At 38.6% G+C, this 20,864-nt stretch overlaps 1 protein-coding gene and 1 long non-coding RNA gene across 2 annotated transcripts; one reads left to right on the top strand and one right to left on the bottom strand.

Annotated features, from left to right (window-relative positions):
* Positions 1–237: 237 nt before the first annotated feature.
* On the bottom strand, positions 238–19,051 carry LOC144994518 (uncharacterized). Its single transcript, XR_013658080.1, has 4 exons — positions 17,080–19,051; positions 13,914–16,690; positions 2,942–3,117; positions 238–2,830 (listed from the first exon to the last, which is right to left on the bottom strand). It is a non-coding gene; the product is annotated as an uncharacterized LOC144994518 (long non-coding RNA).
* On the top strand, positions 10,931–13,343 carry LOC101166141 (Golgi-associated plant pathogenesis-related protein 1-like). Its single transcript, XM_004072786.5, has 6 exons — positions 10,931–11,056; positions 11,212–11,234; positions 11,398–11,607; positions 11,698–11,775; positions 11,957–12,106; positions 13,088–13,343. The coding sequence occupies exons 2-6, from the start codon at positions 11,228–11,230 to the stop codon at positions 13,090–13,092; spliced, it is 450 nt and encodes a 149-aa protein (XP_004072834.1). The 5' UTR covers positions 10,931–11,056; positions 11,212–11,227; the 3' UTR covers positions 13,093–13,343.
* Positions 19,052–20,864: the final 1,813 nt, after the last annotated feature.

Raw genomic sequence — 20,864 nt, 5'->3', positions numbered from 1 at the left:
TATCGGTCTGAACCAGTCCTACTGGTTTTACATTGTTTGTTTGTATTGTGCATCTTCTGTGGAATAAAGATGTTTGTCTGCAGTTTCTTTTTTACCTTCAATCAGATTCAGTTAAAAGTTTGCAGCAATCGTGCCTGTGTGCATGACATGCAAAAACTCCAGCCTAACTAAAATACCACCAGACTTGAACTTCAAACTTAAAAAAAAAACAAATTGCAAATCAATTAATTTTTAATCAATCATGTACGTCACAAAAACAATCTATTTCAAAAATGATTTTTTTATCTGCTAATGATTCACAACGATTTTAACAAAGAAATACACAGAAATGCCATTTTAAGCTTAGTTTTCTTAATATGTCCCCTATCATCAAAACTATGCTAAAAGAACATGCTTAAACCACCAAAACACTTTATTTTATTGGAGTGGGTCTTTAAAAGAAACAGTCTATCGACCGGCAAGCAAAAATATAGGAACAGCATGCAGAAATATAGGAAGCAAAACAAAGAGCTTAATTCCTGCTTATCTAGAAAACAGTCATTTCCAGTTTGTTCTTCCTCAAACTGAGTTAATTTAATCACAGCAAACCTTTTCACATTCTCAAAACCCTCTTTCAAAAAGACATGTCTGGTTCATCACACATCTTAACCCTTGTGCTTTCTTAGATGACCCCACCCTTGCATTGACGTGTTCTCCCTACCATGACAAAGGTGGATAAAGGTGAAGAGGATTTCATGTTAACCATTGACACCAGTGAAGATCACAAATCATTGAAGAAAAAAGGTTCAGAGCACTGTCTAGTGGGTCTAGATGACCCAACTCCCAACGTTAACGTGCCTAGGATAGAACAAGGGTTAATATTGTCATGGTGCCTCTGTCAGTTATCCTCCCCCTCCCCTCTCTGCTCTGCTCCTGACTCCACCAGCTGTGACCAATTCATCTCATCAACCTCTGCTGCTCAAAAGGAGACCCAGCTCCAGTATTCAACGCCAGTTCGTTGCCCCCTTATGGTAACTACGCCTGGTCCAGTCAGCTCTCGTTGATTCCCTGTCACGAGAGTCACCTGTGTGGAAGTCACCTGAAGCTTTCCCTGCTTTCCTGTGGAAACGCCAGTCACCGCAAGCCACGCTACTACCTCCAGCCACGTCACGAGCCTTGCTCCAGCCCGGATCTCCATTTCGCCAAATCTACTATTCTCAAAAAGGAAATTAAAATATTACTTACCACTCACTTACCTGTGTGATCATTCTGGGTTCCACCGTCTGGGTCTGCCACGCCACGAACTATGACAAATCTAGATTTTAACTAAGTTAAATGCACACTCACATGGAAACACAAACCAACTCAATTTATTTTTTTCCACATATTACACTTTTAGCATTAGTTGAAAATCAAAACCAGGTATGAATCATGTACAATATTTCGGAAGTAGGCTACAGTTTTTTGTGCCGAAAGTGTTGATTTATTTGTAGGTTTTCATGAAAATAAACAAATTTGTGGACCATTTTCCCGCAATTAACTCTATCATTTAATTAATATTTCCTTCAAAAAATATTTATTTTCCTGTTTTCACTTTTCAATTGTGAGAAATTAAAGACTCAGTATTTTCTGAGGAAATGTTCGCTCGCAAGCCCATTCTGTTTTTTTACGTTCTATCTTGATTTTCATTTTCAAATTCACACAGACAGGAACAGAATGCTGCAGCTAGATAAAGCTCCTCATTTCAATTACAAAACTGGAAGTACAAAGTAATCATGTTCTCCTCAGAATTCCACAGGAACTCCAACTTCTTCCCACAGTCAAAAAAAAAAGCTTCAGTTGGTGATTTGATTCACGATTTCTTAATTTAGAAGTTAGGGCTGGGTATCACCAATAATTTCCAGATTCGATTCGATTCACAATTTTTTTCTTCGAGTCTTCTGATCCACTCAATTCGATTCAAATTTTGAATATACACGGTTCACATATTTAGACATATTTGTATGGAAATCCAGTAATAACCTATGTTATGTTTATGTTATGTATATGTTTTGAAGATATTCATATTAATCTGATACAGTTCACATACTGTAACATTTATTGATGTGATTTATTGAGACAGTTGTTCTCTGACTTTTGAATGTTTCACATGGAGATGATAAAGCTGCAGTCATAATGGATTCATGTTTGTAATTATATTTAGAAAATACTCACGACGGTTGTGTTGTTTTAATTTGCTTTGTTTATTCATCATCAAAAATTGGAGGCAGCTGAAGTTGGCTTCCGGTTGTGAGCACCCACTTTGACGTAAAAGGGAAAATCTTCATCACAAAGTTTAAGTTAAAACCCTCCGCAAACATTTTACAGAGAATGAAGATTCAATCAAATAAATTGCTGATTTGTGTAGACTTGTAAAAAGGACATTAATGCATTTTCCTACAACAAGGATGGATTAGGCAGTCATCTGTTAAGAAAATTTAGCACAGAAAATGTCCCTGTTTTAAAAATGTAAAAACCAAAAATGATCAATCTTTTTGCCCCGCAAAATGATCTGGGACTGGGTTGAGTTATCTGTGGTATAAAGGTGTTCTATAAAAAAAAAAATTATAATTTTATTGCATTTTTTTATAAATCCAAAACAACTTCTACAAATCAATGACTTTGTTTCATTGAATCTTCGTAATCTGTAAAAAATAAAAAATCTACCACGGCCAGATTTTTTTCTGGAGAGGAGCTAGAAGTGTCAGGTTCCTCAGGTCCAGCCACTTCTGAGCCTGGGCCAACAGTGGAAACGTCTCAACTGCGCCAGAAGAAAGACTGGACCGTTGGCCAGTGGTCCAAGGTCCGGTTTCTGAAAAAAGGAAAGTGTGTCTTTCATTTAGCAATCAAGGTTCAAATGTTTGGAAAATAACTGGTGAGGAGCAGAAGCCAAGCTGCTGGAGGTCCAGAGTGAAATCCTCACAGTCAGTCATTTGGGCTGCAATGTCCAGAGATGGTGTGGGTAAAATCTGCTTCCTCCAATTCAAAATCCCTGCAACAGTCTAGCAGAATGTTCTAGATGCCTCCTGGATTCCTTCTGCAGAGGATCTGGATGGAGATGCAGATTTCATCTTCCAGCAGGAGCTGACTGCACCCAGCCTGTTGAAAAATTGAAGATGAGAATTTCATTTTGAAAACATTTCAATTTGATTCAATCATTATCTCTTGCAAAAATGAAAATTAATGCTGATTTGTCCACAGTCTTCTAATTTTTTTTTATTCTGTATTGTGGGTTTTATGAAGTGGAACCCCAATTTATGTAAAAATAAACAAATAAATATGTAAAATTAAACAGTGGGCCCTGAATCTGTATTCCAAGTTTAATTTTTTTGAAAAGAAATACACAAAAGATATGTTTTCATGATATTCTCATTGTTTAAAGGGTCCGTGCATGCAGACTTTGCTATTAAAATCCCTCCTAAACAAAATTTGACAAATATTTATATAGACTTACAGTACAACATACCCATGAGACATTTAATCCATTCCCTCACTTGATCAGATATGTTGCATTGACACATTTCTGCCCTGGGGTTTGGGTGTGAAAACCAGTCCTTTACACAAGGATGAGGGTAGCGTGACTCTGGGAACAACACTTGTTTGTTTTTTTTCACACAGGGGCGTAGGTGCTCTGCATGGGGATGACAAGGCTTGTGGGACAGCACTTGGTCCCAAGTCACTTTTCTAGGTGCCTTTTAATTCCCCTAATACTGAAAAAACATTGCCATCTGGATTTGGACTCCTTTATTAACTACAATTAACTTAAGTGCATTTATGACTGGTAATCTAATTAAAAGCTTAAAAGTTCTTTAACTATATACGAGTACAGTTGTTTGCGGATTATTACTCAGTCTTCCTTTAAATCCCTCTTTTAACGTCACCTGGCCCACACTTGCTCATGTGACTACTAAAAACTGTTTTTACTGTTTTCTGTGTGAGCTTGAGGGATGTTGTGTCTCCCAGCTGCTGACTCACATTTGTTGGCCTAGTGGCCCCTCTTATGGCAGCTCCTGCACTCTGCATCCTGCGTGGGACAATGGTTAACATTAAGTCTTTACTTCTCCCTGTTATTATTATTATATATATAAGTATTTTTTAAAATCTTCTTAAGTGTGCCGTCACTGCCTGTCTTCCTTTAAGCAAAAGCTGTCGTCTCTTTTGCTCTTTTTCTTTGCTTGTTTGTCATATCCTGTATGCATAAGAGGTAATGTGTCTAAGTGTATGTGGATGTGTGTATATATATTTTCCAATCAATATTGTGATTATTTATCCTAAGTGTGATATATCTGTCTATAGATGTTTATTTCTGTTGTTTGTTTAGTTTTGTTGTATTTTTGTTGCTTGAAATAATCCATTTCCTAACACAAATGAAACTGTCAAAGTAGTGAATGAGACCATTAGACATTAACAAATGCCTCAAACAAACACAATCTTTTTTAGCACGCGATCAAGCTTTTTCCATTTATATTTACCTAAATGTCCTCTTTGGGTTCCCCAAAACTTCATTTTGCTTTCCTGAGAAGTGTGGTTACTGTTTTTTTTTTTATCAGAGCCAGTTTCTGTCCTGTTGTCAAAGTTCGTGGGTGGAGTCATTTCAGCTGCTTTTGTTGGACTTCTTTTATGTCTATTTCTGAAGAACACAGATTTGCTCTTTGGTTTCTGTGAGCCTGCTTTCTAAGTAAACGGCCTACTTATTCACTTTCATTTTGTCAAAATTAAACTGAATTAATCAATAATAAACCTGCATCCCATCTAACTCCACCGTTGCATTTTACTTTAATTTTGTCCAATTACACTTTTTTAATCCAACTTTGTCTTCAGATTTTCCTTTAATCATGTTTGATATCTACAAGAACTTTTTTTTAATTATCATCTTGAAAGAAAATATTTGTATCAATGGGAATCTATTTACCAACCAGGTTTTAGACCCAGAAGCTCCACAATAAACCTAAAAAAATAAAATGTAAGACTATAAGGGAAAACTTATCAAAGCACCTTTTAACAGCCATTCAAGACTAAATGTGATTTTTAAAAGATTTTCATTCATCCAGGTTTTTTTTTTTAAAGATGAGCCATCCGGACTTAAAATGTTCTTGCTTGAAACATTTCACCATTTAAGCAAATAGCTTGATCCTCAATCCTGTGACTACAGGCTTCTCGAAAGAAAACTATGGGGATTTTCTTTCTTCTTCTTTTCCTTTTTTGTTTTTTTACCTGTAGAATAAAGGACTAAAGTTATCTGAGTCCACAGAGAACAAATGCTTTTCACAGTTTTTTCTGTGGTTTCGGTTTTGATTTCACTAATATATATGCTTTAATGTGTACAAAGTATTTGAACTTACGTTACTGACATTAATGAATCATTGAAAAAACAATACTAATAATTAATCAAATATTTGAAGCTCCTGTTTGGACACCCAAGGTTACTGTACAGAATAAAACATGTTCAAAAACGACATCATAAGAAACAATCTAAGACAGAACAAACGAAAACAAAAAAGAGCAAATGAAATCATAAAGAGACGGTCATGAGCTTAGATTTAAAGCCAGCGTATGAATTGCGCATTTCAAGAGTAAGAGAGTTCCAGGGTTTGGGAGAAATGCGATTTAAAGCTTTGCCCTCCATGGTGGTAAGGTGGGCAGCTGGTATAGTGAGATGAATAGAGGAGAAGGATCAGAGGGAATGAATTGACGTGGAAATTCAGGGCAGATTTAAGAGATATGGAGGGGCAAAGTCATGGACACTTTTGAATAAGAAGAGAACAAGTTTGTACTCAGTTCTTTGATATGGAACTAATAATATGTTTAGAAGTGGGGTGATGTGATGAAAAGTTCTTTAAGTTATGACGTGTGGATGGGATGTAACGAGTTTCTTATTCAAAAACATTAAAAGACAATTATTGGTGTCAGTTTAATACATATGTGTGTGGGGGGGGGGGCAATCTGGTTGACTTTGTTAAGTAGAAATTGGTAAATTGATGTTACCTTGTTAGAAGTAAATCAAACCAGAGTAATACATTATTTGATATGAGCTAGTGAGTTCCTGTAGAGCAGCAGATGGGATTTGTGGATTATTTATGAATATTAAGACTATTCTCAGACAATTGTTGCTGTTAAATATCAAATCATCAGGTTAGGATATCTTTTCTAGAGCTGGGTTGTCAGAATCCAGGCCTCAGACAAAGCAGGATTTCTGGAAAACCAGCAGGAGGCTGGTCCTCGAGGCCTGGACTTTGACATGCCTGGTCTAGAGAGCAATGGGTCTGCAACCTATGGCTCCCGAACCACATGTGGCTCTTTAGTCAAAGAAAAATAAATAGATTTTCATTAAAAAAAGTTAACTGCAAAGTAAAAAGTAAGTACAACATGCGGGATGAAACTGTTTCTCAGTCTTGTGGTCTTGCTCTTTATGCTCTGAAGTCACTTGCCTGAGGCGAGCATGGAAAACAGAACGTGTTGCAAGAGGCCCGTTTCCTGCACCTGGCGTTGGAGATGTCTGTGGTGCACAGGGTGCAATTTACAGTCCTCTGTGCAGTTCTATCACCCACACACCGCAGGAGGATGCTTTTGTTTTTTCCTGTGAGGCAGGAAAATTTGTGGATTTAATTTGTGGAGTGGAAGCTTCTGCAGGATCCAAAGCAAGCATATCTCCAGGTGGAGTGGGAGTGCTAGGTATGTACGGGTGTAGGAAGAGCAAAGGCCATTTTCTTTTGTTTGCTGCTGACCTCTTTGCAAGATCACCCTAGAAAAAGAGATCCTGATCTCAATGGATCCTTATCAGGCTAAACACAGGTTTAAAAAAAAGAGCTCTGTTTGGGCTGTGTTTTTACTGTTGCAGTTGGATTATTCTTTTCAATAAAATGTTTTATCGATACAGGAATCCTTCTACTTGTCAATCTTGGTGTTTAAAATATTATCCCCTTATCCTTAAATTTGAAAATAACAATTAAAAAAAAATCTTTGACCAGCTTACTGATGTACAATGTTTATTTGACCTTTTTTATTATTGTCAAACTTAAAGAAAGGGACTTATTCATGACCCACCTTGTAAAGAAATTTGCCACAGTGCAATTACCCCTTGTGCTAGATGACCCCACCCTTACATTGACGTGTTCTCCCTACCATGACAAAGGTGGATAAAAGTGGAAAGATTTCATGTAATCCATGGACACCAGTGAGGATCACAAATCATTGAAGAAAAAAGGTTCAGCGCACTGTCTAGTGCAGAGGTGGGCACTGAGGGCCGCATTCCTGCATGTTTTCCAGCATACCCTGCTCTGGCATGTTCTGATTGGCTGGACACACCTGAACCAGGTAATCAGCCATGAGTAGGGCAAGATTATTGGCTGGACACACCTGAACCAGGTAATCAGCCATGAGTAGGGCAAGGATGTCTGGAAATCATGCAGACACACCGGCCCTCGAGGCCTGGAATTGCCCACCCCTGGTCTAGTGGGTCTAGATGACCCCTCTCCCAATGTAAAAGTGCCTAGGATAGCACAAGGGTTACAGGAATCAAACGTCTAGGTTATCCTCTTTTTAAAGACTAAACATTAAACCAATCAAAGTGGTAGAGAAAAAACTAAACGAAGGTAAGGCTAAAATAAAGGTATGGCTTTAAACAGATGTCTGAAACATTTCCCATGTTGTAGCACTGTAAATCATTACTTTTGTAGATTTGTTGTTGTGTATCAACACTAAAACTGAAACTTTGTACAGTAGTGTTATCTGAAGCCAGAAACAGGCATCCTTTAAAAACATCTCATCTGTACAGCTGGTCCTACTGGTTTTGTTGAATGTTTGTTTGTGTGTCAGAAAAACAAGATTACTTCTGTAGAAAAAGGATTTTTGTTCTCTTTAGTTTTACTTTCAATCTGATTCTGTCAACAGCAATCATGCATGTGTGCGTGAGATACACAAACTTCAAAGTACAAATGTCACCGGCCTGGAACTTTGAATTTACAAAGAAAAAAATATTGCAAATCCATTCATGTTTAATCAATCATTACTGTTTACTAAAAAACATGACAGATTACCACAAACCATTTATATTTTAAATGATGTTCTTAGTTTTTGCATGTATAACCCTTGTGCTATCTTAGATGACCCCACCCTTACTTTGACGTGTTCTCCCTACCATGACAAAGGTGGATAAAGGTGGAAAGATTTCATGTAATCCATGGACACCAGTGAAGATCACAAATCATTGAAGAAAAAGGGTTCAGAGCACTGTCTAGTGGGTCTAGATGACCCAACTCCAATGTTAAAGTGCCTAGGATAGCACAAGGGCACAGCAGTTGTATGCATTCAGGGAATGCACTTTTCAGAGGGTACTGATTCTTAGTGTTGTCCTACTACCTTCTTCTGGACTTTTTGGTTCTCCTTCAAATAAAAAGTATCATAAATAACATCAGAAATACGTCAAACTTCTGAATCTGGGAAGCTGCTGTGTTCTGATACTTCAAAGTGGTTTCGATGACTGCTTCCTGAAAGAAAGAATGATGTCTTGGTTTGTGTTCTACCACAGAAAACCTTTAAAAGGCTTCCTCCCACCGGCCAAACACATGCTTCATAGGTTTATTGGTTACTCTAAATCAGGGGTCCCCACATCCAGGCCTCGAGGGCCGGTGTCCTGCTGGTTTTCCAGAAATCCTGCCTTATCTGCTGCTGATCACCTGGATCAGGTGTGTTTATAATTATAATTCAAAATAATTTAAAACGTTTGGACCCACTTAGACAAAAAGGACGCATATATGAGAATGCTGTTCATAGACTTCAGCTTTGCATTTAACACAATAACTGGACAAGCTGGGTGTTAGCACCCCCATCTGCAACTGGCTACTGGACTTCCTCAGCCAAAGACCACAAACAGGACGTGCCGGCAACAACACCTCAAACACCATCATTCTCAACACCGGGGCACCCCAAGGTTGTGTGCTTAGTCCGCTGCTCTTCACCCTGCTGACACTTGACTGCACAACAACCCACAGCACCAACCACCTTGTGAAATTTGCAGACGACACAACTCTGGTGGGTCTCATCATCAAGGTCGATGAGACCAACTACAGAGAAAAGGTAGATCTGCTGACAAAATGGTGCAGAGATAATAGCCACGTGCTAAATGTCAGCAAGACAAAGGAAATTGTTGTCAACTTTCAGGGGGGCCACACTAAACACCAGCCACTGATCATTGATGGTACTGCTGTGGAGAGAGTAAGCAGCACAAAATTCCTGGGGGTACACATCAGTGAGGACCTCTCCTGGACCGCCAACACCACATCATTGGCAAAGAAAAGTCAGCAACGTCTCTACTTCCTGCAGAAACTAAAAAGATCAGGTGCTTCACCAGCCACCATGACCACATTTTACAGAGGAACCATCTAGAGCATCCTCTCCAGCTGCATCACTGTGTGGGGGGGCAGCTGCACACACAGCAACAGGATAGCCCTGCAGCGCATAATCAACACAGCCAGGAGAATCATTGGAGGACCACTCCTCTCCCTGCAGGACTTGTACATCACCCGTCTCACCCGCAAAGCACTAACAATTGTCAGGGACGCACACCACCCTGCACACAACCTGTTCAGCCTTCTGCCCTCGGGGAGGAGATACAGGATTCTCCGCTCCCGCAACACCAGACTCAGAAACAGCTTCACACACCAGGCCATCAGGATGCTAAACACCCCCCCCTCCACCTACCCACCACCCATCTTCCCCCATGTAAAGTGCTCAAATGACCCCCCCCACTGCCTTGAACACGGCAATAAGTGCACTCGCACTTTAAATAGCTAAATGCAATTGTTGTAAATTGTTGTAAATTGTAAATAGTCGTTCTTTTCCACTCCTTTCCTTTATTTATTTTATTTTTATTTTTTTCTTCTCTTGAACAGACATGAGAGAGTAAGAAACGGAATTTCGATTCATTGTATGTGATGCGCATGTGAAGAAATCAACAATAAAGTTGACTTTGACTTTGACTTTGATTATTGACATTGACGATTTCTAAAAGTGGACCAATAAGTAAGTTATTTGACATTTGACCCTCATAGGAAAGTATTTTTGAAAAGGGGCCCCATGTTATTGTTCGCCTTGGGCTCCCAAACTGATAAATCTGCCGCTGATGGGAAATTAGAGTTGGAACAGTGGAGGTGCATAGTCACAAGGTGAAAAGTATCTCTGAGACCCAACTGTGATGCTATAAAACTCAACAAAAGAAAAAAAATCCTGAGAGAAATTAGAATAATCTCTGTTTTCAACACCTGGAGTCAGTGTTACAGTGTGTTCTGATGCTTTTTTGTTTTGTTTAATTGTTTAATGAGTTTAACTGGTATTTCTAATGGGCTTGTACTGCATTGGTATGGAGAAACTGAGAAATTAACAAGAACCCTCTTTCCTTATCTAGAATGATTTGAGGATCATGTGAGTGGTTGATCAGCCAAAATTGTATCAGTCCAGGAAGTATTTTTTAATGTGTGTGTTTGGTAAAAAAGAAATCATTGTGCCATTTGAAACCTTGTTTCTCTCTTTATTCTGCTCACATCTCATATAGTATAAACCATGTTAATGACATATTATAGTATGCATAATTTATTTTAAATGTTTTCACGAAGTAATGTGTAATGTCTTCAGACTTGAAGAAGTAACTTTCAAAACAAAGACAAGACCAACACTTGGTTTCAAACCAATTCAACTGGTGGCTTGTGGAGACTTGTGAGTGCGCACGTTTAAGTTCCAGCCTCAGCTTGATTACTCCCCTGCAGATATTGGAGATGATCTGAACTGACTTGTAGACAAAACAAAAATACAAGCTTAACTCTTACAATAGGCATCAATAATTTAGATTCCAGGCAACCTTTTTCTTACTAAACCAACAGGTTCTTGAGAATTGTTTCATTAGAAACACATTTGTAAGTCCATCTTGCAGAACCAGATATGCCGTCTCCTCCCACACGTGGAGGGACTGCATCAGTTAGTATATAAACCCCAGGTCCATCAAGAAGAGTTGTGTTTTTTCTGGATCTTCATCGACCCTTCACTGGTAAGTGAACATTTAGATAAATGCAATGTAAGCCTAATATTCGTATGTAAATGTGATCGGTTTATCAGGCATAAAGTACAGTGTTTACTTACGACTAAGTGTAGATAAACTTTTTCTATATAGCTGTTAAATTTCTTTGCTGTTTTCAATTTCAGATTCTCTAACCGCACAATGGCAGGTAAAAGCAAATGTTTCTCCAAGAGCCTTTAGCCCCAACCAACCATCATCTACATTTACATGATGATTCCTCTTTTAAGCTTTTCGCATTCTATTCGTCTTTTTTACGCTGTATTTTCCCTTTAAGTGCAAAACTTTGACAATGTGTAGCATTTGTTTTGCAGACGAAGAATTTCAGCAGGAGTTCTTGAACGCCCACAATGCCTACAGAGCGCTGCACGGTGCACCACCACTGACTTATAACAAGGAGTTGTGCGATGAAGCCCAGAAATGGGCTGATACTTGTTTGAGGACACACACTCTGGGTCATAGTGACACTGAAGAGGGAGAGAATGTCTTCTATAAATCAGGCAGTCCACCTGTCAAAGTAACAGGTAAAATAATTCCTTTTTTGTCTTGGTTCAGCACATATTTCAAACCAATGCCTACATGAGAGGTATTCGGTCTTTTCTTACATGTTTCAGGAAAGGATGCTGTGGATGCATGGTACAGTGAGATTAAGGACTACAACTTTAAGAAACCAGGATCTCAATCTGGAACTGGTATAACACAACACAGAAACACATGTGTGAAACATTTCACAAAGCACAAAACAACTAAAATACCTGTCTTTGCTATGTATTAACTTTACTTTCTGTGATTCACTTCAGTAATCTATCGATTTGTATTATTTGTGCAGAAAACTGACATAGCTTTCTTATATCTCTTTGTGTTTTTCTGCAGGACATTTTACTCAGGTGGTTTGGAAAGAGTCCAAGGAACTGGGTCTGGGAATGGCCACGGATGGTAGAATGGCCTTTGTGGTTGGTCAGTACCGCCCTCCTGGCAACTTCACCAACCCTGGGCAGTTTGAAGCAAATGTCCTACCAAAAGGTAACTTAATGACATTAATTGTATTTATCTTTTGTGCAAACTCTTCCATGTTCATTATTCCTATATTGAAGGCTTGTGGTTGTCTATACTCATTCCAGATGAATTATTGGTGCAGGTTTGTGATTCTTCATCTGCAATTTTTGTATAATATCTAAGAAATGCACAAAATGTTGTATTTTCCCAACATGTGCATCATAAAAGTATGCTGTACTGAGCTGAAGTCCAATGCCTCTTCTGTTTCTTGGAAAAAGAAGAAAGGATTTGTCTAAAAGCTGAAATCAAAGGGGAAAAAAATCTAATTTCATTTCAAAAGAAACATTCCCTTTTTTATTAGATATAATTAACTGCACATTTATTATAGAGCTCTTTGGGTCTTGAGATGAATGGATTTAGTCAGACTCAGCCCTTTAACCCATTAACAGCAGAGCTTCAGCTTCAGTGTTTACATTCTCTCGACTACCGCAGCTCTTCATTCTTCAACCATTTACACAATTAACTACATTCCAGCGGATTCTGGAGCGGAGAAAAGCAGCTTTGTGTTGACGTCCCATGTCCCTACCCTATTTGTAACAATACACCGCATGCCCAAATGCCTCTTATTCCGCTTAAACATTTTGCGGTAACTACCAGTCAAAATATCTCTTGAGACGTTAATAACAATAGTAATGACCTCCTAAATAATAGAGATTTGGATATTTTGAGCTTTTCCAGACGCTCAAAGCGCTTACACTATGTATCTATTAATCAATCATACTTGGTGATGGTAAGCTTTGACACGGTATGTCAAAGTGTGTGTTAAATGGAACAACACGTCTTTTGGCTTTTCCACAGGTGTGCAATCTTCTGTCATTTTCTTGTTTCATTTAATGTTCAACCAACCACAAATATTTTCTCAGTGCTGGTGTGAAACTGTTGAAGTGTTTAAATCCCTCTCTCTGTCTGCATTCATTCATGTCTTTGTCTTTTTTTGTAAAATTTCAGAGTAAAAGCTTTGCCTTTGAAAGCCCCCAGACACAACAGCGGCAAAGACTGCTCCAATGAAGGGACATGTGTTCCATGAATGAAACTATTGCACCTACTGCTGATCCGAACATTAATTTGGTAATAGTAAAATAAATTTTTGTATATGAATACAGTGTATTATTTCAAAAAAATGTACATGTGCAACAACACAAAAGTAATAAAGCTATGTTTTTTTTAATGTCTTGCAACATAAACACTGTTACAAAAACTCACATTTGTGCCTCTTTATTTGTTAAATATTAAAATGTTGCAAAAACAAGTTTTTTCAACTGAACACTTGAAGACTAATTTGCTTTCTAATGAACTTTGGCATGATCTTATCTTCTACTTATCTATACAGAAAATTTGGTAAGACAAAAAAATGATTGACTGCTCCTCAACAATTTAAACATCTATTTTTGAAATTAAAATTCAGACTTTGCAAAGGTTTTCAAGGAGGTCTGTAAAGTTTCCCCTTTTGCATCTTTTTTTTTTTTTTACTTAATTCTAAGTCTTTTTTCCCCTCTGCTGTCAGTTGCAAAAGGTTGATTCTGATTCTGAACTTACTGAATTAGATGTTTCATATTCTTCAGTGGCTAGAGAGGCATACACACTTTAGTCATGTAGGTCAATGAAGACAGTCTCACAGAGGACGTGGGATGCCTGCAAAGATGATTCACACAGAAAGCCCTGTAGCACCTGCAAGGAGTACAAAGGGGCTCTCTGGCTCACCAATGTGGAGCCCCAGGGTCTGCAGCCACTCCCAGATAAGCCAGGACTTGGTTTTTCCACGAAGGCCACTCACCCCAAAATTCCAAAAGCAATCCCATGACTGTCACGCGGCAGGCCCCAACGAGGTTATTTGATACAAACTCATATCTAATGGGGAAGTTGAGAATCAAAACTTTTTTTTTGTAGAGCAGGTTGAGTATTCTGAGGCTGTTCTCAGATTTTCTGGTTCTGCCATCCAGACTGAATGCTCAAATGCAGGGCTGGCCAACCCTGATCCTCAAGAGTCACAACCCTGCCTGCTTCCAGTTCTTCCTGACCAGCTGACTCAAGTGATTCCACCTCTTGATTGACCAAACACACCTGATTCAGGTAGTCAGCATCAAGCAGTTCAGTGAAAGCTGGAAAAACAAGCAGCTCTGATGCTTTGTTCACACCAGGCTTGGAAACATGCGTTCAAGCAGCCACTTTCAATGAAAAGTCTATTTAAATGCAGGTAAATGAGCCTTTCGGGCTTCCACGTTCGCTATGCAAGTCTAAGTCTGTTTTCAGACTCTACATACAAGACCTACGACCATCAAAAGTTAAATCAAAATCAAAGCAAATCAAAAGTTAAACCAATTGAACTCTGGCCAATCACGGACTCGATTTTGCTAGTGACGTGTGGATGGCATCCCTTTTAATTCACCGAAGTGCTGACCATTTGAAAATTGATCATGAAGGAGGAATTAATAACTGCAGGATGAGCCATAATTACAGTATATGACACCAAGGTTTTTAAATATGGGAATAGAGCTGTGAAAGAAAAATCCTGGGGCAAGATTCCCAAGATTTGCAGCAGTTCAACATTTCGCACCAAGGCTCTTACAACTGTAGGTGGCAGTCATGCGCTGGTAAACATGAGAAAAAAAGATAAAGATAAAGAAACTTGTCCCTTCTTGACCAGTGTGAACACCATGAGCTAAATGGGTTTTCAAAAACTGCTGGTCTACATTAACAAACAGATTTCCCTGGATTAACTTAATGGATATTTGATTTTCTGTCAATAAAAAAATAATAAATATATTTAAATTGTAATCCTACACATTTTGAAAGGCCAGAAAACAAAAACCTATTTAGCAAAAAAAAAAAAAAAAAAAAACTCTTTTTGATTTGTCAAAGTTACCTTAGGGCAAGTTAGAGGCATTGTACAAAAAATTTAATTTTAAATATACTGACTTGATTTGAGTATTGAGTATATTCAAATTGTGGTGATTCAGGAGCAGACGAAAGAGATGTTTGAAAAAGTACATGACCTCACCTTTTTACCCTCTCATTTTTCAATCAAGCAATCCTGGTATCCACAAGTGATAATTCTTAAAATCCTAGATTTTGATGTACTGTAACTCAAATAATCATTGTGTCAACACCAACAACTCTGTCAGGACTCAAGTGTCTGTCTCCCCTTCCGACCACCAGAGGGAGCCATCTCCTGAATATTGACTTGGTTTCTCATCTTCACTACAACTCCCATCAGCCACTGCTCAGTGTTTCCAGACCTTGTGCAGTCAGCTGTTCTGAATTCAGCAATCACCACATGTGTATTTAATCAGGCCCCCGGCTTTGTTTGGTGCAAACTCTTGTTTTGCATCAGTGGACGGACTGGGCAGAACTTCTTTGGTCATCCCTTTGTGTAGTTTAACTTTGCTCTGCCTTGCTCTTGCCCCGTTTGTTTGCTTATGGGCTCCTTGACCATCCTCTTGAGCCCTTTATGCGTTTGTCAATAAACACAATTCCACATAGCTCCAAATGCCTCCACCTATTCCTCATAAGCTTGAACACTCAGAATAAGACCGACACCAAACTAAAAACCACGGTGAAGATACATTATAAACACATTTTAAAATGGTAAATGCCGTATACTTGTATAGCACTTTTCTACCTTCTTTTGAAGGCCCAAAGCACTTTACAGTCACAGTCCCATTTACCCTTTCACATACATTCACACACTTTTAGTTTATATCTCACTGCTATATTTTTTTCAGACAAACTATTTGTTCTTTAATTTTGTGTTATTCGTTTGGACCAGGAGTGGATTACAAAAATAATATAATTTAGGATCACATAACTTATTTTGCTGTAACTAAGTATTGAATTTTGAGAAATATTTTACGTATTACCATATTTTCTGCACCATAGGGCGCACCGGATTACAAAGCGCACCATCAATGAATGGTTTATTATTGAACTTATGTGAATAAAAGGCACACCAAACCATTTGGGGCATAAAGCCAGACAAAAGATTAAGAGGTAAGCAGTTTTTGGGGAAACGGATTACAAAGTAATGAATTACTGTAGAATAATTAATTGTGTCAGTAACAGAGGAACATACAAAATTACAGTGCAAATTTCAGTAATGACTTACAATTCTTGGACTTCAGAAACCCTCATTACTTCATGACTTGGGTTTTGTAGGTTCTGACATTTTACAGAGTTACTGGCGCATACGCACATGCATGCATGCGCAGATTAAGGGATCGGTCAAAGTACAGACATGCCGTCATTGCTGCAGTCACATTACTTTCCAAACTGGCTCAGAGATGAGATGATAAGAGAGGATGCAAGGAGTCTTCTCATCCCCGAGGAGCAGCGGGGGAGCAGCAGAGCAGAGACCCAACCCGTGAGCTGATGTGCCGGCTGTAAATGAAACTTCTAGAACCGCTTTTTGGTGTGAAAGCAGGAGCTGGCTTCTTTCCATAATTTTTCACCCTTTCTTACTTTGTTTCTCTCTCTTAGCTGCCTTGACTCCGCCTCTAGTCAAGCGACAGGGGTAGGGTGGGGGGGGCAGGTCGGTAGACTCACAGGACTGCAGAACTGTGCACAAAAGCAGACGTAGAGACAAAAAAGGTCCAACTTATTGTAATGGAACACCTAAAGTAATCAGAATCGGAGGCATTAAATAGTTCTTTGTATTTTCAAGAGACTGCCTTAATTTCAGATTTGATAGATATGAATATTGTCGTAACAGTTTTTTCCACATCTCACTTTGAGCAGTGGCATAGACCACATGTGGTGTACCTTATTTTTGTGTCATTTATGTCTGAATTCTAATAGAACCAGGTTATGTCTGTCCATACTTTGCACAAGGTTTCTTTAAAAATGAAGTTAAATGAAAGACAAAAGGATCTTTCTTGTGCAAACTCTTTTACCCTTGAGAATCTGTAGAGGAGAAGAAAAAAGTAAAGTAACGAATAGTCAATTACTTTTTTAAATAGGTAATGACGAAAGCCGTTCATCTTCTTCCGTTTATTCCCTTTCAGGGTCATGGGGCTGCTGGAGCCTATCCCGGCCACTTGTGGGCGAAGGCAGGTGACATCTTGGACAGGTCGCCAGTCTGTCGCAGGGTAGAGTTTCCACAATCACACACCTATCCACACACACATTCACACCTAGGGACAATTTATATTAAATCAATTAACCTTTGAAGCATGTTTTTGGGCGGTGGGAGGGAGCCGGAGTCCGTGGAGAAAACCCACGCATGCATGGGCAGACCATACAAACTCCACACAGAAAGGTCCCCCATTGATGTTCTGGTTCAGGTCCCCCAGCTGGGACTTGAACCAGAGGCCTTCTTGCTGTGAGGCAAGAGCGCTAACCACTGCGCCCATGACGAAAGTAATTTAATTAAAATTTTGATCCAGTGACTAGGTAAAGTAATTATTACTTTTTAGAAGTAATTTACCCAACACTGGAGGTAAGTCCTTCAGTGAGTCCGACTTTATCCCATTCACGGTAACTCTAGAACTTGTTTTTAACATGCTGGACGTTAACCACATTAGTGTGGTCATAATACCTTGACATTAACACGTTTGTATCAACAAGAGAGAAAAAGTGTGACAATGTTCATGCCTGTCTGCGAAAAGTGTAGAAAGTGAGGTGTTTTACAGTCCTAAAAACATTTATTTATACACTTTATTTCACCTATCGTGGGTTATTTATGAAAAGCAACTTAAGAGATAAATTAGCTTACACAATATTAGCAGGTCCAAATATGATTGACATTTATCCATTATAACACACTCAGGTCACAACTGTAACTTTATTATTTGTGACTGATAGAGTAGTGACACTTTTAGCTCATTTCAACCGCAACTCAACAATGCTGAGCCAAACATGGACAGCTATCACACATTTAAAAATATTTTAAAGAAAAACAATCCAAAAATGTATCATTGAAAATAATAAATGTTTTCTAAGTAGCAAAAATTATGTTTTTGATGTGGCAGCCTTGAAATGAGCATTTGAATTTTCAGACTTTGCAAACCATAATCTCAAAATCTGATCTGTTTCTGTACTCACTGTGTGGCCTTCACAGAAAGGATGATGGTGGAAATTCAACATTTATAAATGAAAAAGACTCCGGCTCCCCCTATTGGCTAAGACTCATATTGATGCATTAAGAACTTGGGAAAGGAATTTTTCATTATAATACATATTCCTTAAACTTAGACAAAAAATAGTAATCATTATATTCATATGTAATATTTCAACTTCCCTTTGAAAAAAACCAAAATATTTCATGTAATCCATGGACACCAGTGAAGATCACATATCATTGAAGAAAAAAAGTTCAGCGCACTGTGGGTCAAGATCAGGGGTGTCAAACATACGGCCCGCGGGCCTTATCCGGCCCGCCAGGTGGTTTAGTCCGGCCCACAAATGAAGAGTAAAAATCATAAGGATGATTAAAAAGAAAGCAAGTTTCTAGTCCATTCCTGTGGCGAGTTATGATTTTTTAAAGAAATAACCGAAATGTGCAATTCCGCCACTAGGGGGAGCAAAGGAAAGGAAAAACAGGTGAAACAGCATATCTCTGCTAGTGCCAAAAGAGAAACATAACAGCTCTGCGTCTGGGTAGGATGCACTTTGGTTCCCTATGAGCCTTACCGCTGTAATCTTGCTATAAGGATGATCATTAGCGACACCCTAATGACCAAAATGTTGTCAAATGTGAAGTGGAGTGAAGAGCCTTCCAGGAAAAATGGACAGAGTTTTTTCTTTCTTTCACGAAGCTGAATGCAAACCCCAAATGCTTTGTATGTCATCAACATCGCAGTGCTCAAAGAATATGACATTCAGCACCACTAAGAGACTTACCATAAAGAAAAGTTTCTGGATTGCTTCAGTGTCAGATGTAAAATATTCAGTCTGTATTCATTTGAATAGACCAACTTTTCTTTAATTGAAATTAATCTTATTTGAGATCCATTGGCCCCAAGTGATTAGGCTACTGTGTTGATTGAGGCATTTTTCCAACTGAGTAAAAAGCTAAAAAAAAAAGCTGTTATTTTGCTTTTATGTTACTGGTCCGGCCCACTTGAGATCAGACGGGTTAAATGTGGCCCCCGAACCAAAATGAGTTTGACACCCCTGGTCCAGATGACCCAACTCCCAATGTTAAAGTGCCTAGGATAGCACAAGGGTTAATCAAATAGATCATAATATGACATTATCAAAAATCTTAGGTCTGAATTTGTAAAAGTTGATGAATATATTTTTTTAGTACGGGATTGCAATTCAAACAAATTTGGTATGACCCAGTAGAAGGCGCTCCAGATTTTGAGGCACATTGTTGCTGTTTTTTAAAAATAAAGGCTTTTAAGTGCACCTCATAGCAGAAAATAGTACATGAGTACTGCTCAAAATGTAACCGTTCAAAGCAATTTCCTCTGCCGGTTCACAAGCACATCATTTTTTGTTTTCCAAAGTTTTTTTCATCAGAGCCAGTATCCGCTGTGGTGTAGGTGGAGTCGTTTAACCAGCTTTTGTTAAGCTGCATTGTTGTTTTTTCTGAGGAATGCAGGCTTCAGGTTCCTTCTCAGGTTTCTGTTCACTGTTTTTCTAAGTAGATGATCTACTTCGTTTTTCATGGACTAATCCGATTAAGACTTAGGGTTGATCCTCAAACTTTGCTTGCTGTGCTTTTACTTCACTGAAAATAAGCTGTATTCATAACTATAAAACCAAATCGCCACTCATCTAAACGCAAAATCGTTTGCAGCACCTTAGCTTCAGACTGCTGTGGTCTACTTCTGCAGTTACACAGAATGTAACAGGAGGTAACACAGAAGTCTTGTAATGCATTGGAGTTTTGAGGCAATATTGTAAAGAATTCTGGATAAAAATCCCTGGGAATTACCCACAATGCCATTTTTGAAAGGCATGAAGGGAACTGATTGAAATGATATAGTTCTTGCCCAAATCTGTATGCAGCAAAGTTTTAGCTCAGCTCACAAATAAAATGCTTAAAAATAATTTGAGATTTATTCTTTGTTATTTCTAACTGATTAATTCATCCGTTAATGAATTAGTTTATTCACATGAACCCTTTCAACCTGAGTCCAACAGCTGAGCAAACAGAAGAGAAGTGAAGGCCTCTTGTATTGGACATATTTTACTGTTACAATAGTAAAATATGAATCTTCTGACAAACCAGATGTATACTTGCATAAACCCATCTTGTAATTTAGACTAAACAAAAAAATGTAACTTTTTTAATCCAACCACATCTTCAGATTTTTGCTCTGATATCATACTCTTCAGGATTTTGTTCAATTCAATGGGAATCTATTTACTCCCCGGGTTCTTGACCCAGAAGCTCCACAATAAACCCAAAGAATAAAAATGGAAGACCGATTAAAAACTTATCAAATCACTTCTGAAAAAAGAGCTCTTGGTTCTCAGATAACCTTCCTGAAACTACCCTGTATTTTATCCAGGCTGGGGACCGGCACAGGGCACAAGGTCTTGGCCAAGGACCCACAATAAATGAAGCCCCCTGGCGACAAAAAACCCTTGTTTTCCCATGCGCCAGTTCTGCGCTCAACTAAGGTTTTCTTTTATTTTGTTCTTTCTCATTTTGTAAGGCTGGGATGGGGGTACAGTCTCAAAGAGCTTCCTCCATTGTTCCAATGTTCTTCCATTAGTTCCATTCATCCCAGAATGGTGCGTTTCATTCTTTTTTTTGTGTGGTTTTTGTTTTGTTGTA

This window comes from Oryzias latipes, chromosome 9 (assembly GCF_053564925.1).
Source record: "Oryzias latipes strain Hd-rR chromosome 9, Olatipes_Hd-rR_3.1".
Lineage (NCBI taxonomy): Eukaryota > Metazoa > Chordata > Actinopteri > Beloniformes > Adrianichthyidae > Oryzias > Oryzias latipes.
Note: the sequence above shows the minus strand (reverse complement) of the source record. Positions and strands in the feature narration are given on the sequence as shown.

Excerpts from the sequence above, each read along its gene's own strand:
- LOC101166141 (XM_004072786.5), top strand. Across the intron at positions 11,608-11,697 it reads TCCACCTGTCAAAGTAACAG|GAAAGGATGCTGTGGATGCA; the intron begins GTAAAATAATTC and ends TACATGTTTCAG. Across the intron at positions 11,776-11,956 it reads AGGATCTCAATCTGGAACTG|GACATTTTACTCAGGTGGTT; the intron begins GTATAACACAAC and ends GTTTTTCTGCAG.